Raw genomic sequence first — 12,670 nt, 5'->3', positions numbered from 1 at the left:
TTAAACCCTTATAAAATTCTAGAACTCACAATTTGCACAAGAGATTTGTGTATGTCTAAACTTTTTTTTTGATAAAAAAATCCTTCACACTTTATCTATTAGAAAAACATAATAAAAGTGATTAGCTTAGTATAAAACATTTTTTTTAAAAATACCTAATTCATGAAACTACTTCAATTCATTCTCATGTTTAATATTGAGATTACAATTTTTCTTCTCAAATCAAAATATAAAGTACGGGAAATTTAAAAATATTTAAAATCTCCTTTTAACTAAATGGGTAAGTCTTACTCCAAATTTTCCCGCTCAATTATTTTAGGAAGGAGTTGAGCCGTTATTAATTGTCATTATTCTATATTAGTTGTGTCTTACATCGGATTTATATGATCTTATTAATATATCATGTAATAGTCTACCTTTGAAACATGATTATACTACAACAAATCGCTACTCCTTAATTAATAGCATTTCGTATAGGTCTTTTTGTAATAATATATTTAATCTAAAATTTTAAAATATGAAAATTCGTATATATTCCGCTAAATGTTTTATGTAATTTTATTTGACATTGTTTATATTAGTACAATAAACTTACAAATAAATATATACTCTTACCCTGAACTTAATATCATATATATCCTTATTTTCTAAACTCTCTAACATCCCGATCTAAAACCGTGCATTTATACTCGCGATTTACATTAGTACTATAAAGGAATAGGTGAAGGGTAATGAGCCGAGCCGAGCCCGAGCTTGGCCTTCCTCGGCTTGTGCTCATAAAGTAAAACTCGAGCTCGAGCCGATCTCGAGCTTACTTAAACTTGGAAAAATTGTACTCGTTATCAAGCTTGCGAGCTTTAATGCGAGTTGGAGCCAAAATCGAGCTCCTTGAGCCTATATATAATTGTTGAATTTTCGTTTTTTTGTATCGATATTTTCAATAACAAGGCTCGAAAATTTTATATACAAATATTGGAAAATAAATGAGATATTTTGGTTATTTGTGATACAAATATATAATCATGCCAAAACATTTTTATAAAATATGAGTAATATTTTACCTGTTGGGGTTTTTGGTACAAATGATATAAAATGCAAAGACACAATATTTTGTTATGGGATTAACCCACAACCCAACTTGTATTATTATTCTTAAACCTTAACAATAATACAATCAATCCTCCAACACTTAGTAACTAGCTAAGATTTCAATCTATGCTTAACTTGGGATATTAAGCACACACTCTTACTTTCCAACATTGACTAAGACCCTTATTTATATAAGGTCCTAAGTCCTAACTTACCTAGCTACATAAAGAGTCTTTATTCCATTCAAAAGCTAACTCCTAATTATTTACTACTAATGACTTCTAACATCTAAAGTGTAAATATTAGTTACATATAACATATATAACTCTAAACAAATAAGGACTCATATGTTACTAGCCTATCAATAATGTTGGGGTTACATTCCCAACAAACCTCCCCTTAAGCCCAACATTACTTTGGACTTGACCATTATCGAGCGGAGCGACCCAACCTTAACCTGGGAGAACCTCCCCTTGAACTAACCCATCTTCACCACATCTTCCATCAAATGTGAATAAGTTAGTTTTCACTCTTCTACCTTTGAGAATCACCTTACCATTTTTAGTGACCTCCAAAACACCATTCTTAACATGAATGGTGCAACCCAATCCATCTAATCTACCCAACGAGATTAAATTTCTACTAATGTTTGGTATGTATCTAACATCACCAAATCTCCTAACTTGGCCATCATGAAGTCTTACCTTGACCTCACCAATCCCTTCAATCTTTGCTTTATCACCATTTGGCAAACTAACCATCTTTCCTTCACATTCTTCATAAGAAGAAAACCAATCTCTTCTTCCACATATGTGATAAGAAGTTCCCGAATCTAACACCCAACTCTCACTAGGTTCCTTTTCACCATGAACCATTAAGAGCTCACCATCATCAACTTCTGTCATAGCTGCAACCCCACTAGCACGAGTCTTTTTCAACTCTTTCAAATCTTCTTTTGCCTTAGGAAATACAGTTTGTATATGGCCTAACTCATCGCAGTAGAAGCACTTGATATTAGGATTGTGCTTTTTCCAACCGCCCTTCTTCTTGCCACGATATTCACCCACAAAAGCTCCTCCATCACTTGAAGAACCACCACCTCCTTGCTTCATCAATTTTTCGGACTCAAGCAAAACTACAACGGTCTCATCTAAGGCCAATGTTATCTTCCCCACAAGTAAACTAGTAATAACCGTGTTATACCTTTTGGGAAGAGAAGCCAACAACATTATTGCCTTATCTTCTTCTTTGAATGTCTCATCCAAACTCGCCAATTGGGTGATTAAGCCATTAAACTTGTTTAGATGGTCCCTCAAATCACCGTCATCTACCATCTCGAGCTCGAAAAGATCTTTCTTCAAGAATAATTTGTTAGCCAAGGACTTCGCATTATAAATGCTACATAACTTGGTCCACAACTCCTTAGGATTTGTCTCCTCTAACACACTATACTTGATTTCTGGTGCAAGGGCTAAACGGATTGTACTAACCGCGCGCAACTTCATGTCCTCCCATTTGAGAACTTGAACATCATCGGGCCTTTTATCTTCAAGCGTCGCATACAACCCGTGTTGTATGAGAACATCTTTTATCATGCTTTGCCATAACGAGAAATTGTTTTTGCCATTAAACAACTCCATCTCAAACTTTGTACCAAAACTTTTCTCCATCGAGCCGTAGCTCTGATACCACTTGTTGGGGTTTTTGGTACAAATGATATAAAATGCAAAGACACAATATTTTGTTATGGGATTAACCCACAACCCAACTTGTATTATTATTCTTAAACCTTAACAATAATACAATCAATCCTCCAACACTTAGTAACTAGCTAAGATTTCAATCTATGCTTAACTTGGGATATTAAGCACACACTCTTACTTTCCAACATTGACTAAGACCCTTATTTATATAAGGTCCTAAGTCCTAACTTACCTAGCTACATAAAGAGTCTTTATTCCATTCAAAAGCTAACTCCTAATTATTTACTACTAATGACTTCTAACATCTAAAGTGTAAATATTAGTTACATATAACATATATAACTCTAAACAAATAAGGACTCATATGTTACTAGCCGATCAATAATGTTGGGGTTACATTCCCAACATTACCTAATTACACAAGTTCGAACCATTAACGAGCTTTTTAAGCTGAGCCAACATTAACTCGACTTGACTCGTTAAACTCTCAAGCTGAACCCTAAGCCCTAGCCCGAGCCGAGCTCACACGAGCCAAGCTTTAACCGAGCTTTGACCAAATCGAGCTCGAGTTGCTCGCGAGCTGTCTCATTTCAAAACCCAAAGAGTGTGCTAGATTAGTACGATGTACAAGTGAATGGATAGCGCAAAATAGAAAGAATAGGAAAATAAACAAGAAGAGGAATTGTAATGGAAGCTTGTTGTTCATCATCATCTTGTTCTTCTTCCTTTGTCATGTTCCAAAAACCCCGATTGTTTTACTCAAAAACATTAATTAGCAACGCACACTATCCCAATTCTCCACCTCAGAAAACCCAGAAGCTCAATTCAGTGGTTTCACCACATAGAGCTGGTATAATTTTGTGTTTGTTACTGTAATTGTTTGTTGTTGTAGTAGTACTCCGTATAGAATAGTGGTTAAAGGTGGTTGTGTTTTGGTTATAAAGAAGAGAATGATTATTGATTAAATGTGTAGTTGCTGCTGTAAGGTTGATGCGAATAGAATACGGGGGTGCCTTTGCTGATTTGCTGAATGACAAGGGAAAGGGTTCCGGTAAAAATGAGATGGCTTATGCTGAAAGGACTCTTGGATTTCGTACCAGGGACTTAGATGACCGAGATCTCAGATTGGTCGCTCTCATTTCTACTACTACTCCATACATACAACTTCCTTTTAACCTCATTAATTAATTATGTTTACATTGTAATTATTATTGTAGGTCACTGAAATTGTTGGTGGTACAATTCGTTGGAGAAAATACCTGGATTACCTCATTCACTCTTTATGCCATCATCACAACACCTTTACCAATATGGAACCTCTTCTCCTGCAGGTACCCTGGACTATATGTACTATATCTTTACTATCCACTATTTACATCTTCTTAGCCTTTTCTAATTATTTCCTGATTTCCAGATCCTTAGGATTGGATTCTATGAAATTGTTAAACTGGATATGCCCGCATATGCTGTTGTTGATGAGGTCAACTTCTTCTAGCCTCATTCTCTCTGTCTCTAGCAATGCATTATGCATGCCAGATACTAACTAATATGGAGTACTTCTTTTCGGTTTTCACTACAGAATGTTAATCTTGCCAAGTATGCATTAAGACCAGGTGCAGGGAATATGGTCAATGGCATACTCCGAAAGCTACTTTTCCTAAAGGTTTAACAACAACCCTTACTCCTCCTTAAATTTGCTTTTTTTCTTTCCTCTCTTGGGAGTAATCATTTTTATTTGGCAAGCGCCCAACAAAATTCATGTTGTCAATATACTCCTAATGTTTTATTTTGAAACAATCTCATCACTTATTCTTCACCAAAGTCACTCTTGCTTACAGGACACTAACTCACTTCCTTTGCCCGAGTTGGGAGGTGATGACCGCACACAAGCACGTGCTCTAGCTACAACTTATTCCCATCCAGTTGTGAGTTTCAACTGAGTATGATGATTTTGTGCTACTTAATTGTTTAGGGCGATGTTCGATGAACAAAAAGAGAAATTGTCAATCCAGACACATACATATTAATTGTATGCGACAAAAAAAAAAAAAAAAACAATCAAAGCATGTTTTGAAGGTATTCACCAATTTTAATGCTGACTTGTCCTGTTTTAATCCTTCGGCTCTGCTAGTGGATGGTCAGAAGGTGGACGAAGTATCTTGGGCAAGAAGCAGCCATCAAACTAATGATTTGGAATAATGCTAATCCTTGTTTTAGTTTGAGGTAGACTGTTGACGTTCTAATGTTTTATTGCATGCACCCTCTCTTCAAATCCAGACACCCTACAAATTCATAATCTCTCTCACAAAAACGGTGGACCCCTGGTGTTTAATTTGAACGGAGGGAGTATACTTTCCGGAGTAATTTGGTTCAATGCTGTTGCATGATGCTGCTTAAATTTCTGTTGCTTAATTCTGCTTTCTTGGTCCAGGGCAAATATTGCGAAAGGATTTACTCGAAATGACCTCATTAAGAAGCTTGATATTTTGAAAGTGAGTAACTACTTGCTTTTTGGTGCTGTAATGAGCTTTTTGCTTGAATTCTAACCCCATCACTGCACATTTTCTTCAGGTTTCATACGAACCATCCATGCATTTGGATAATTTTATCTGCATTAGAAGTGGTATGCAGGTGCTGTCTTGGTTCTGCTTGGCTTTTTTCCTAAAGTTTTCTTTCTGAACTTAATATCGCATTGGACTTGTTCTACATGTTCATCGGTTGTCTTCTCATGTCACAGATTGTGTTACAAACTGGATTTCTACGGGAAGGTCTATGCTCAGTTCAGGACGAGAGTGCAGGTCAGCAGATCTCAGTTCCATTATAGGCGGTTAACCGGGGAATGATGGCGCACCTAGAAAGGGCTATTAATTAGTTTGTGTGCTCAGGCGAAGCCGAGGGGTTTCTGATCCGCAGAATGACCACTTCACCATTGTTTCGTGTCATGCACATTTCCTCTTTCCATCACTACATGTTTGGAAATTGATATCAATACAACCCTGACGTCATTGTTTTCATGGATGACGTCTCAGACTTGGTTTAAAACCACTGCGCCAAGTCTACATGAAATGTGCACCTTCACCTCTGGCGTGGCTTTTCAAAATAAGATCCTAGACAAGGATACAAAATTATTATGTCTGCTACTCTTGTTCCAGACTTCTTTTTCTTTTGACGACAAGTTAAATAACACATTATTACTTTTACTCCAGGTCTCGCTGTTTCTGTTCTTGATCCACAGCCTGGCGATTGCATCATTGATTGTTGTGCAGCTCCGGGTGGGAAGACACTCTTCATGGCATCTTGTTTAAATGGCCAAGGTGTTTCAGGACTACTGGCAAATGCTCTGCTTCGTTTTTGGTTAACTACTTAGGAGTTAAGAGTTCTGCTTTATCTTATTCTAATACTCCTGTAATACTCTTAAGGTATGATATCCGCCGTTGACATAAATAAAGGCCGGCTCCGAATCCTCAAAGAGACTGCTGAGCTGCAGAATCTTGATAACCTGATCACTTGTGTCCATGCTGATCTTCGTACTTTTTCAGTAAGTTATGGAAACGTGCTGTACTGTCTTCAGTTCTCTCATAATTTATTTATTGCCTCTTGTTATTTGAAACTTGTATTTCCATTCATGCCAGAACAGCAGCGAGTCCAAGTTTGACAAAGTTTTACTGGATGCTCCATGTTCCGGACTGGGTGTACTCTCTAAAGTAGGTTTTCAGCTTATGTAAAATGCCATGTTTATCTAGAAGCCTTAAGTTCACTGTTATAATTGATGAAGAGGTCGGATTTGCGCTGGAATAGAAGATTGGAGGATTTGGAAGAGCTCAAGACATTGCAGGATGATCTTTTGGATGCTGCTTGCAAGTGAGATCAAGAGCTATCTTTCTTTCTGAATTGTATTTCCCTTTAAATAATTACTTTGGAAGTTTCAGGGAGTCTTCTACTCCATGAGACAGTCTCACATAAGTTTTTGTGTAGAAATTGTCTTCTTTCCTTGGATTTCAATTCTTCAATTAATCTTAAGTTATGTATATGACCTTTTCTTTGTGTGCTAATACTACATCTGCAGGCTAGTTGAAACAAATGGCGTGCTAGTGTACAGTACCTGTTCGATTGATCATGAAGAGAACGAAGAGAGGATTGCTGCATTTCTTCTAAGACATCCGGTAAAAGCTGTGTTATTGCCTAATTATATAGAGTAGTATACATTGCCTTAATATTGATTCTTTTCAGCCTTTTTCTTAATAAATATATATCTACTGGAGTATTTAGTATCTATATCTAGTATACATTCTTTTCTGGCCTTTTTCTTAAATAGTATAAAATATTGATTCATTGTTGGCCATTACAGGAATTCCAAATAGATCCTGTTCACAAATATGTGCCATCAGACTTTATAACAAAAGAAGGGTTCTTCCGCTCGTGTCCAGTGAAGCACTCTATGGATGGAGCTTTTGCTGCTCGTCTTGTTCGACAGTGATAACAAGTTACTAGAAGTTTCATTGAGCCTGAATTTGAAGTTGGTCTCAGTAGTTGAGCTAAAGGTACTTGTGCAGCAGATACAGCGGAGTACTAAACTTGGCATGAATCATCTAATATTTCATACTTTAGGATTCAACATCACAGATTTGCACTTGAAGGTTGGCAAAAGGTTTTAGTGGGGAGCTGTTTGGACAAGAATACTGTAGCTTAGAAGGTTATATTCTACTCCGTATTTAATTTCATGGATACGGTGCGTGTAAACACATACCCCTTTTATTTTATATCAATCCTTTTGTGCTTGAATCGTATCGCACTGTACGAAGAACATGAGATCTAGAGACTATTGTTATTCAAGAAGTGAATAAGCAAAAGCACAGCAGATTAGATTCATGACCTAAACTTTGAAAACTGAATATAAATCCATTTTTTCCTTTAAACCCGGATGTAGTAGTAGCCACGTCCTTAAGATAACTCTCCATTATAAGTAAATCAGCCAATGTGTTTGGTGATCATTCACCCGACCAAATACCCCTTTTATTCTAATTATTTAAGGCCATACTGCAATGAAGGTCGAAGGAGAACCAAGTACGCACAGTTTACGTTGCACAAAGAAAAATTGATGTCGACATTTATTCTTTAAGATGGAGTTTTTGGGACAAAAAACCTTTGAACTATTTTAAATAGGATACAATGATTATCAAAACTATATGAAAAAAAAAAAAAAAAAAAATACTCGCACCAATTGTGAGAATGAGAAAATCCTATCTAGCAACGTAAATTTTAGACAATTCCTCCTACACTGTGCTCTTTGACATTTGATTATTCTCCTCTCCAAAATTGTAACGCTCAAATACTTCAAACAACAATTCTCGACAAGGCACAACAGCACCAAGCTTTATACAAGCCAAAAATGCACCCGAAAGTTTACGGTGAAGACTGTAAGCCTCAGCAGGTGGAGGAGTCAAACGATGTTTAAGCATTGTGGCCCCTAAATTAGAGAGGCTCTGTGTAATATTTGTGGATCGAAAGTCATACCCACCAGGTTTTGAGAAAGGCAACCCCACTACAAAGCCAGCTTGAACGTGGGCATCCAACATTATGTCCGACTCCATTCCCGATATGAAGCCAAGTCTATGGGACATCTCGATGACCGCATCTCTGTCACAATTGGCGCAGGCAACGACCTAACAGTATTAACATGTTAACTACAAGCCTTAGAAGTTAAAGGAGTTTCAATTTCCAAAATCCATGGATTTTCACATTATATATATAAAAGACACCATTCAAAATATCTATGAGAGTTTCGTTTTGAAGTCAATTCTCTCTTTTTGGTTGTAGTTAGGGGGACAAGAACTACAAACAGATAAAATTTACCATTCTCAGGTAGTCATCAACGAAGGTTTTGGGAAAATCCCGTGCAGCTCCAAAGTCAATGAGATTAATCATTCTTGTTGGTTCATCAAACAAGTAATTACTCCAATTAGGATCAGTCTGCAATGAAGAGCAAAATGAACAAATAATTTCAGAGAGGAGATTGTTTACAAGAAGGTTCAGGAGAAAGAAAAGTGAGTGTATTTTCTCCACCAAAAAACTTGCTTTATCAGTAGATCCATTTGCCCATCTCAACATTAGAGCAATGCATAAAAACAGCACTTGAACCTTCGAGAGTGACAGATAAAAAATAAATAAAATGACGAAAACATGCCTGCATGAAGCGGAAGACAAACAGTTCCATCAAAGTAAGCTCCAGCAACTTCTTCCCAACATAATTACGAGTCTCTTGATCCAGCGAAGCAACTTTATCAACGGGGATTCCTGTAAAAAAAGGTTAGATGAAATTAGATAAGACCCTTAAACACAATATTAAAATATAATACGATGGTGATAAGCATCACATTTCATGAGATACATGTGTACCACAGAAAGGATCAAGCTTCTGGCTTAATATAGCACACACAAACTTCTATTCTCTAATCTTGGAAACATCAAAAATAAAAAAACAAATATGTTGTTCGCCTGAGTGCATGTCTAAAGCTGCCAACAATATACGTACATGCAAAGCTGTTTTTTGGGATGAAATTGTAATTTTTAATACAAAAAAGAAACAAGCACACAAATAATCCTAGCAACAAAAAACTGTCAAGAAAACAGTATTTATCCCACAAAATGTATCGTCAACTTTAGAATATAAAAAAACTCTTTACCTAGCATTTTCTTGAAACAGACACATGACACAGTTTCAACTCTTTCTTCGTATGGTTGACAAAAGAGTATCGTCAATTTATGACGTTTTCAAGGAAGAGACTGAAAGTCTTTCTTTCGATTGGTTGCATGATCCATACTGGATTGCAAGAGAGGGAGAAACAAGAAGAGAGCACATAATTTGATCCGTCATACATAAACATTATCAGGAACCTGACAACATATATCATGCAAAACGACCCCATATATCCTTACTTTTCGGAGTTGTAGACTTTGATTGAACACTAACTTGACATCCGATCTACTCCCACCATCCCCCTTTTGTTATCCCCCTTTCTATTCCGGGAGGATTTAAGGGAATGTGATGAACTACCTACAGTACCCCTTGAAGTAAAGAGAGTTGAGACAATATTGTTGAGGTGGAAATGGTGGTAGTTCATTATCTAGGGGTAATGTTGGATGCTCATCTTTTTTCCTTACTAATTTTAGAAACGGGACAATAATGTTAGGATAAATTTTGAAGGGAAAGGGGACAATAAAAGGAGATGGAGGGATTACTATTTAAGGATTGAGAGAGCAAACTAAAACAATGAATTAGTATTGTTATCAGTTAAAGGGGGGAAAGGATTTTGGGTAACGATATCAAGGTACGTTGTCAATAGCACTTTCTTACTCTTAAAAGGCGCATCAGGGCAACAAGGGTCCCAGGTGACAAGGTCTAGGGCGTAAAGCGAAATTTGCGCCTCATGCACACGAGGCACACTCTTTTTTTTGAAATAGAAAAAAGGTTTTAAAAAAATATAGTGAGCAACATTACTCTTTTTAGGATTTAGATAATTGTGTAAAGGGAAGAGCAAATTAAAAAACTAGAATTAAAAGAGATGGAACTAGCATAGTTGTTCACGTCATTTTGTAAGTGTGCCTAAGGCGTGGTTGTTTAAACTAAGATCACTTTCCAATGCTTTGTTTAAATTCAAATATCATGCTTCAAGAGAAAAGCAATACCAGGAACCAGCTCTGTTGTCAGAACTCTTTTACTGGATAACTCTTCCACAACCAAAGGGACGTAAAAGCCACTTTTGTCTGAGAATAGCTTCCTAAACAGTGTTTGGTTCCTTGCTTCAAGCTCATAGTCACACTCACGCGATAACTCCTCTTTAGCAACCTAAGAAATTTAAGAATTCAATCAGTTATAAGTTAACAGCTACTTCAACCCTATGCTCTACAACATTTGCCAGCTCTGTTGGAATGTGATAAGTCGGAGCAGAGAGTAAACAAGTCAATTTTGCATTACAAAACAGCATTCTAATATTTTGTCTGTGAATTTGTGAATAATGTAGCGAGTGTAAATGCAAAAGCAGAGAACAGAAGATGATATTATACTTGATATTGCATTCACTAATACAGGCTGACTAGAGCATAGGCAGAGAACAAAAGATATTGGGTTCTGACTTGTGATAAAATGTTGAATATTGAAAGAAGGGTGTGTAAAAGTGTTAAGTACCTCGACAACTCGATCAAGATAAAGACCCTTAGGAACGAGGCCGAGTGTATCGTCCAACATCTTCAAATTATCAATATCACTCTCAATACTATCCGCTACTCCTGGGTACTGGATCTTGACTGCTACATGCATACCATCTCTTATGACAGCTTCATGCACCTAAAGATTGGCTTTTAATATATGAAAAGGCAGTTGAAACTAGTAATAAGATAATGGGTATGGGGGGGATACCTGGCCTATACTAGCAGCTGCGATAGGTTGATAATTAAAAGAGGTGAGGTTAGCAGACCAGTTAGGACCTAACTCAGCATCAAGAACTTTATTAATTTGGGTCCTTGGCATGACATCGGCACCTTGACGAACAATCTCTAAAGCTGCCAGAAGCTACAACAAATCAATCAATCAATCAATCAAGGATAAGAATATACTAATAAAATGATAAGGAAGGAAGGAAGGAAGGAAGATGAGTAAGTTAGTTAGATAAGTATAGTACCGGAGCAGGTACGAGAGATTCGTCCTGTATACTTAACATCTGTCCGATTTTCAAAGCGGCCCCACGCATCCGACAAAGAGCAAGTGCTAAACGTTCAGCGTTATTATCGGAGAGAAAGGCGGAGGAGGTAGAATTGTTATTGCCAAACATAAGCCTCTTGGTAGATTCCTGGGCAGCACCCCAAGCAAGACCTGCTCCTAAACTAGCAAACCTGGTAGATTCCAATGGCACTATGTAATTTTCCTATGGAATTTGCATATTATAATTATTTGAATTATTTGAATAAAAAGAAGGAAATAGAAATAGAAAATCATCTAACCCAAAAGCTCTGGAGAAGCGATTGGAAGGAACCTTTCTCTCCCTAGGCTTGCGTCTCTTCAATGGAACAGCAGCAGCCATTTCAGGAGGAGGAGGAGGAGGAGGAGAAACAATTGGGGAATCTTCTATGGACGGAGACGGAGATGTAGATGGAGGATCTTCGGCATTGAAGTAAACAATGGGGGAATCGGATGATGGAGACGGAGATGGAGGTTGTTGGACATTGAAGTAAACAATTGGGGAATCGGACGACGGAACATTGTCATTGTGATTGTGAGAAATAGGGTTATTGTTATTATTGTAAGAATTGGGTGGTTGAAAATGGTGGACATGACCTCTGGTAAGTCCCAAAAAGGAGGCGCTATTCTTAACGATAGAATGGACAAAGTCAGAAGAAGAAGGTTGGTTTCCTAATTCTTTAACGATTAAGGATACGCCATTCACCACCTTCCTGATGTCCTTCATCATTCTTCTGATTCATTCATTCATTCATTTGATTCCTTCCTTTTAGAGTTTTAGTGTTTAGGTATTTAGGTATGTACTGTATGTGTTTATGGGGGACGAGAGGGGCCTTGAATTGGTGCTTGGACAACACCCTATCTACGTCGCCTACCTACATTTTACTTCCTATTATTCCCACTTCCCACCCCAATTTAATTAATTAATTCAATCAACCCTTTTGTAAAACCCAGAACTATTAAACCAATGCTTTTTCTAACGTCTTCCCTTCAAATACCATACAACCCCAAATTAATTAATTACTAAAAATGTATGTCTCATTAGAACATAATTGTCGTCTCTCTATCTTGTCGAGGCTTTTAGTACTAAAAATTCACTTGGAATAAAAGTGACAAGACGACAACTATCTAATAAGCATATCGA

At 37.0% G+C, this 12,670-nt stretch overlaps 2 protein-coding genes across 2 annotated transcripts; one reads left to right on the top strand and one right to left on the bottom strand.

Annotated features, from left to right (window-relative positions):
• The first annotated feature begins 3,421 nt into the window (after positions 1–3,421).
• On the top strand, positions 3,422–7,574 carry LOC141619732 (uncharacterized). Its single transcript, XM_074436752.1, has 16 exons — positions 3,422–3,642; positions 3,766–3,920; positions 4,010–4,123; positions 4,207–4,272; positions 4,372–4,455; positions 4,631–4,717; positions 4,924–5,015; positions 5,224–5,284; positions 5,364–5,423; positions 5,530–5,590; positions 5,999–6,106; positions 6,212–6,330; positions 6,425–6,496; positions 6,568–6,653; positions 6,859–6,955; positions 7,141–7,574. Exons 1-16 carry the CDS (start codon positions 3,480–3,482, stop codon positions 7,267–7,269), a joined length of 1,554 nt encoding a protein of 517 aa, XP_074292853.1. The 5' UTR covers positions 3,422–3,479; the 3' UTR covers positions 7,270–7,574.
• Positions 7,575–7,872: 298 nt separating this feature from the next.
• LOC141619731 (protein ABC transporter 1, mitochondrial-like) lies at positions 7,873–12,320 on the bottom strand. The gene is made up of 8 exons (XM_074436751.1): positions 11,790–12,320; positions 11,471–11,681; positions 11,209–11,361; positions 10,978–11,136; positions 10,479–10,638; positions 8,977–9,086; positions 8,646–8,762; positions 7,873–8,455 (listed from the first exon to the last, which is right to left on the bottom strand). Exons 1-8 carry the CDS (start codon positions 12,254–12,256, stop codon positions 8,066–8,068), a joined length of 1,767 nt encoding a protein of 588 aa, XP_074292852.1. The 5' UTR covers positions 12,257–12,320; the 3' UTR covers positions 7,873–8,065.
• Between the last annotated feature and the right edge of the window lie 350 nt (positions 12,321–12,670).

The sequence above is a fragment of the Silene latifolia genome, chromosome X, assembly GCF_048544455.1.
Source record: "Silene latifolia isolate original U9 population chromosome X, ASM4854445v1, whole genome shotgun sequence".
NCBI lineage: Eukaryota > Viridiplantae > Streptophyta > Magnoliopsida > Caryophyllales > Caryophyllaceae > Silene > Silene latifolia.
This window is presented reverse-complemented; position numbering and strand designations above follow the sequence as displayed.

Coding starts and splice junctions, on each gene's coding strand:
- LOC141619732 (XM_074436752.1), top strand. CDS start 3,480: ATGGAAGCTTGTTGTTCATCATCATCTTGTTCTTCTTCCTTTGTCATG. Junction 5,016..5,223: donor AATCCTTGTTTTAGTTTGAG/GTAGACTGTTGA, acceptor TTCTTGGTCCAG/GGCAAATATTGCGAAAGGAT. Junction 5,591..5,998: donor AGTTCAGGACGAGAGTGCAG/GTCAGCAGATCT, acceptor CTTTTACTCCAG/GTCTCGCTGTTTCTGTTCTT.
- LOC141619731 (XM_074436751.1), bottom strand. CDS start 12,256: ATGATGAAGGACATCAGGAAGGTGGTGAATGGCGTATCCTTAATCGTT. Junction 8,763..8,976: donor TTGTCTTCCGCTTCATGCAG/GCATGTTTTCGT, acceptor TCTTCATTGCAG/ACTGATCCTAATTGGAGTAA. Junction 8,456..8,645: donor TTGATGACTACCTGAGAATG/GTAAATTTTATC, acceptor TAATACTGTTAG/GTCGTTGCCTGCGCCAATTG.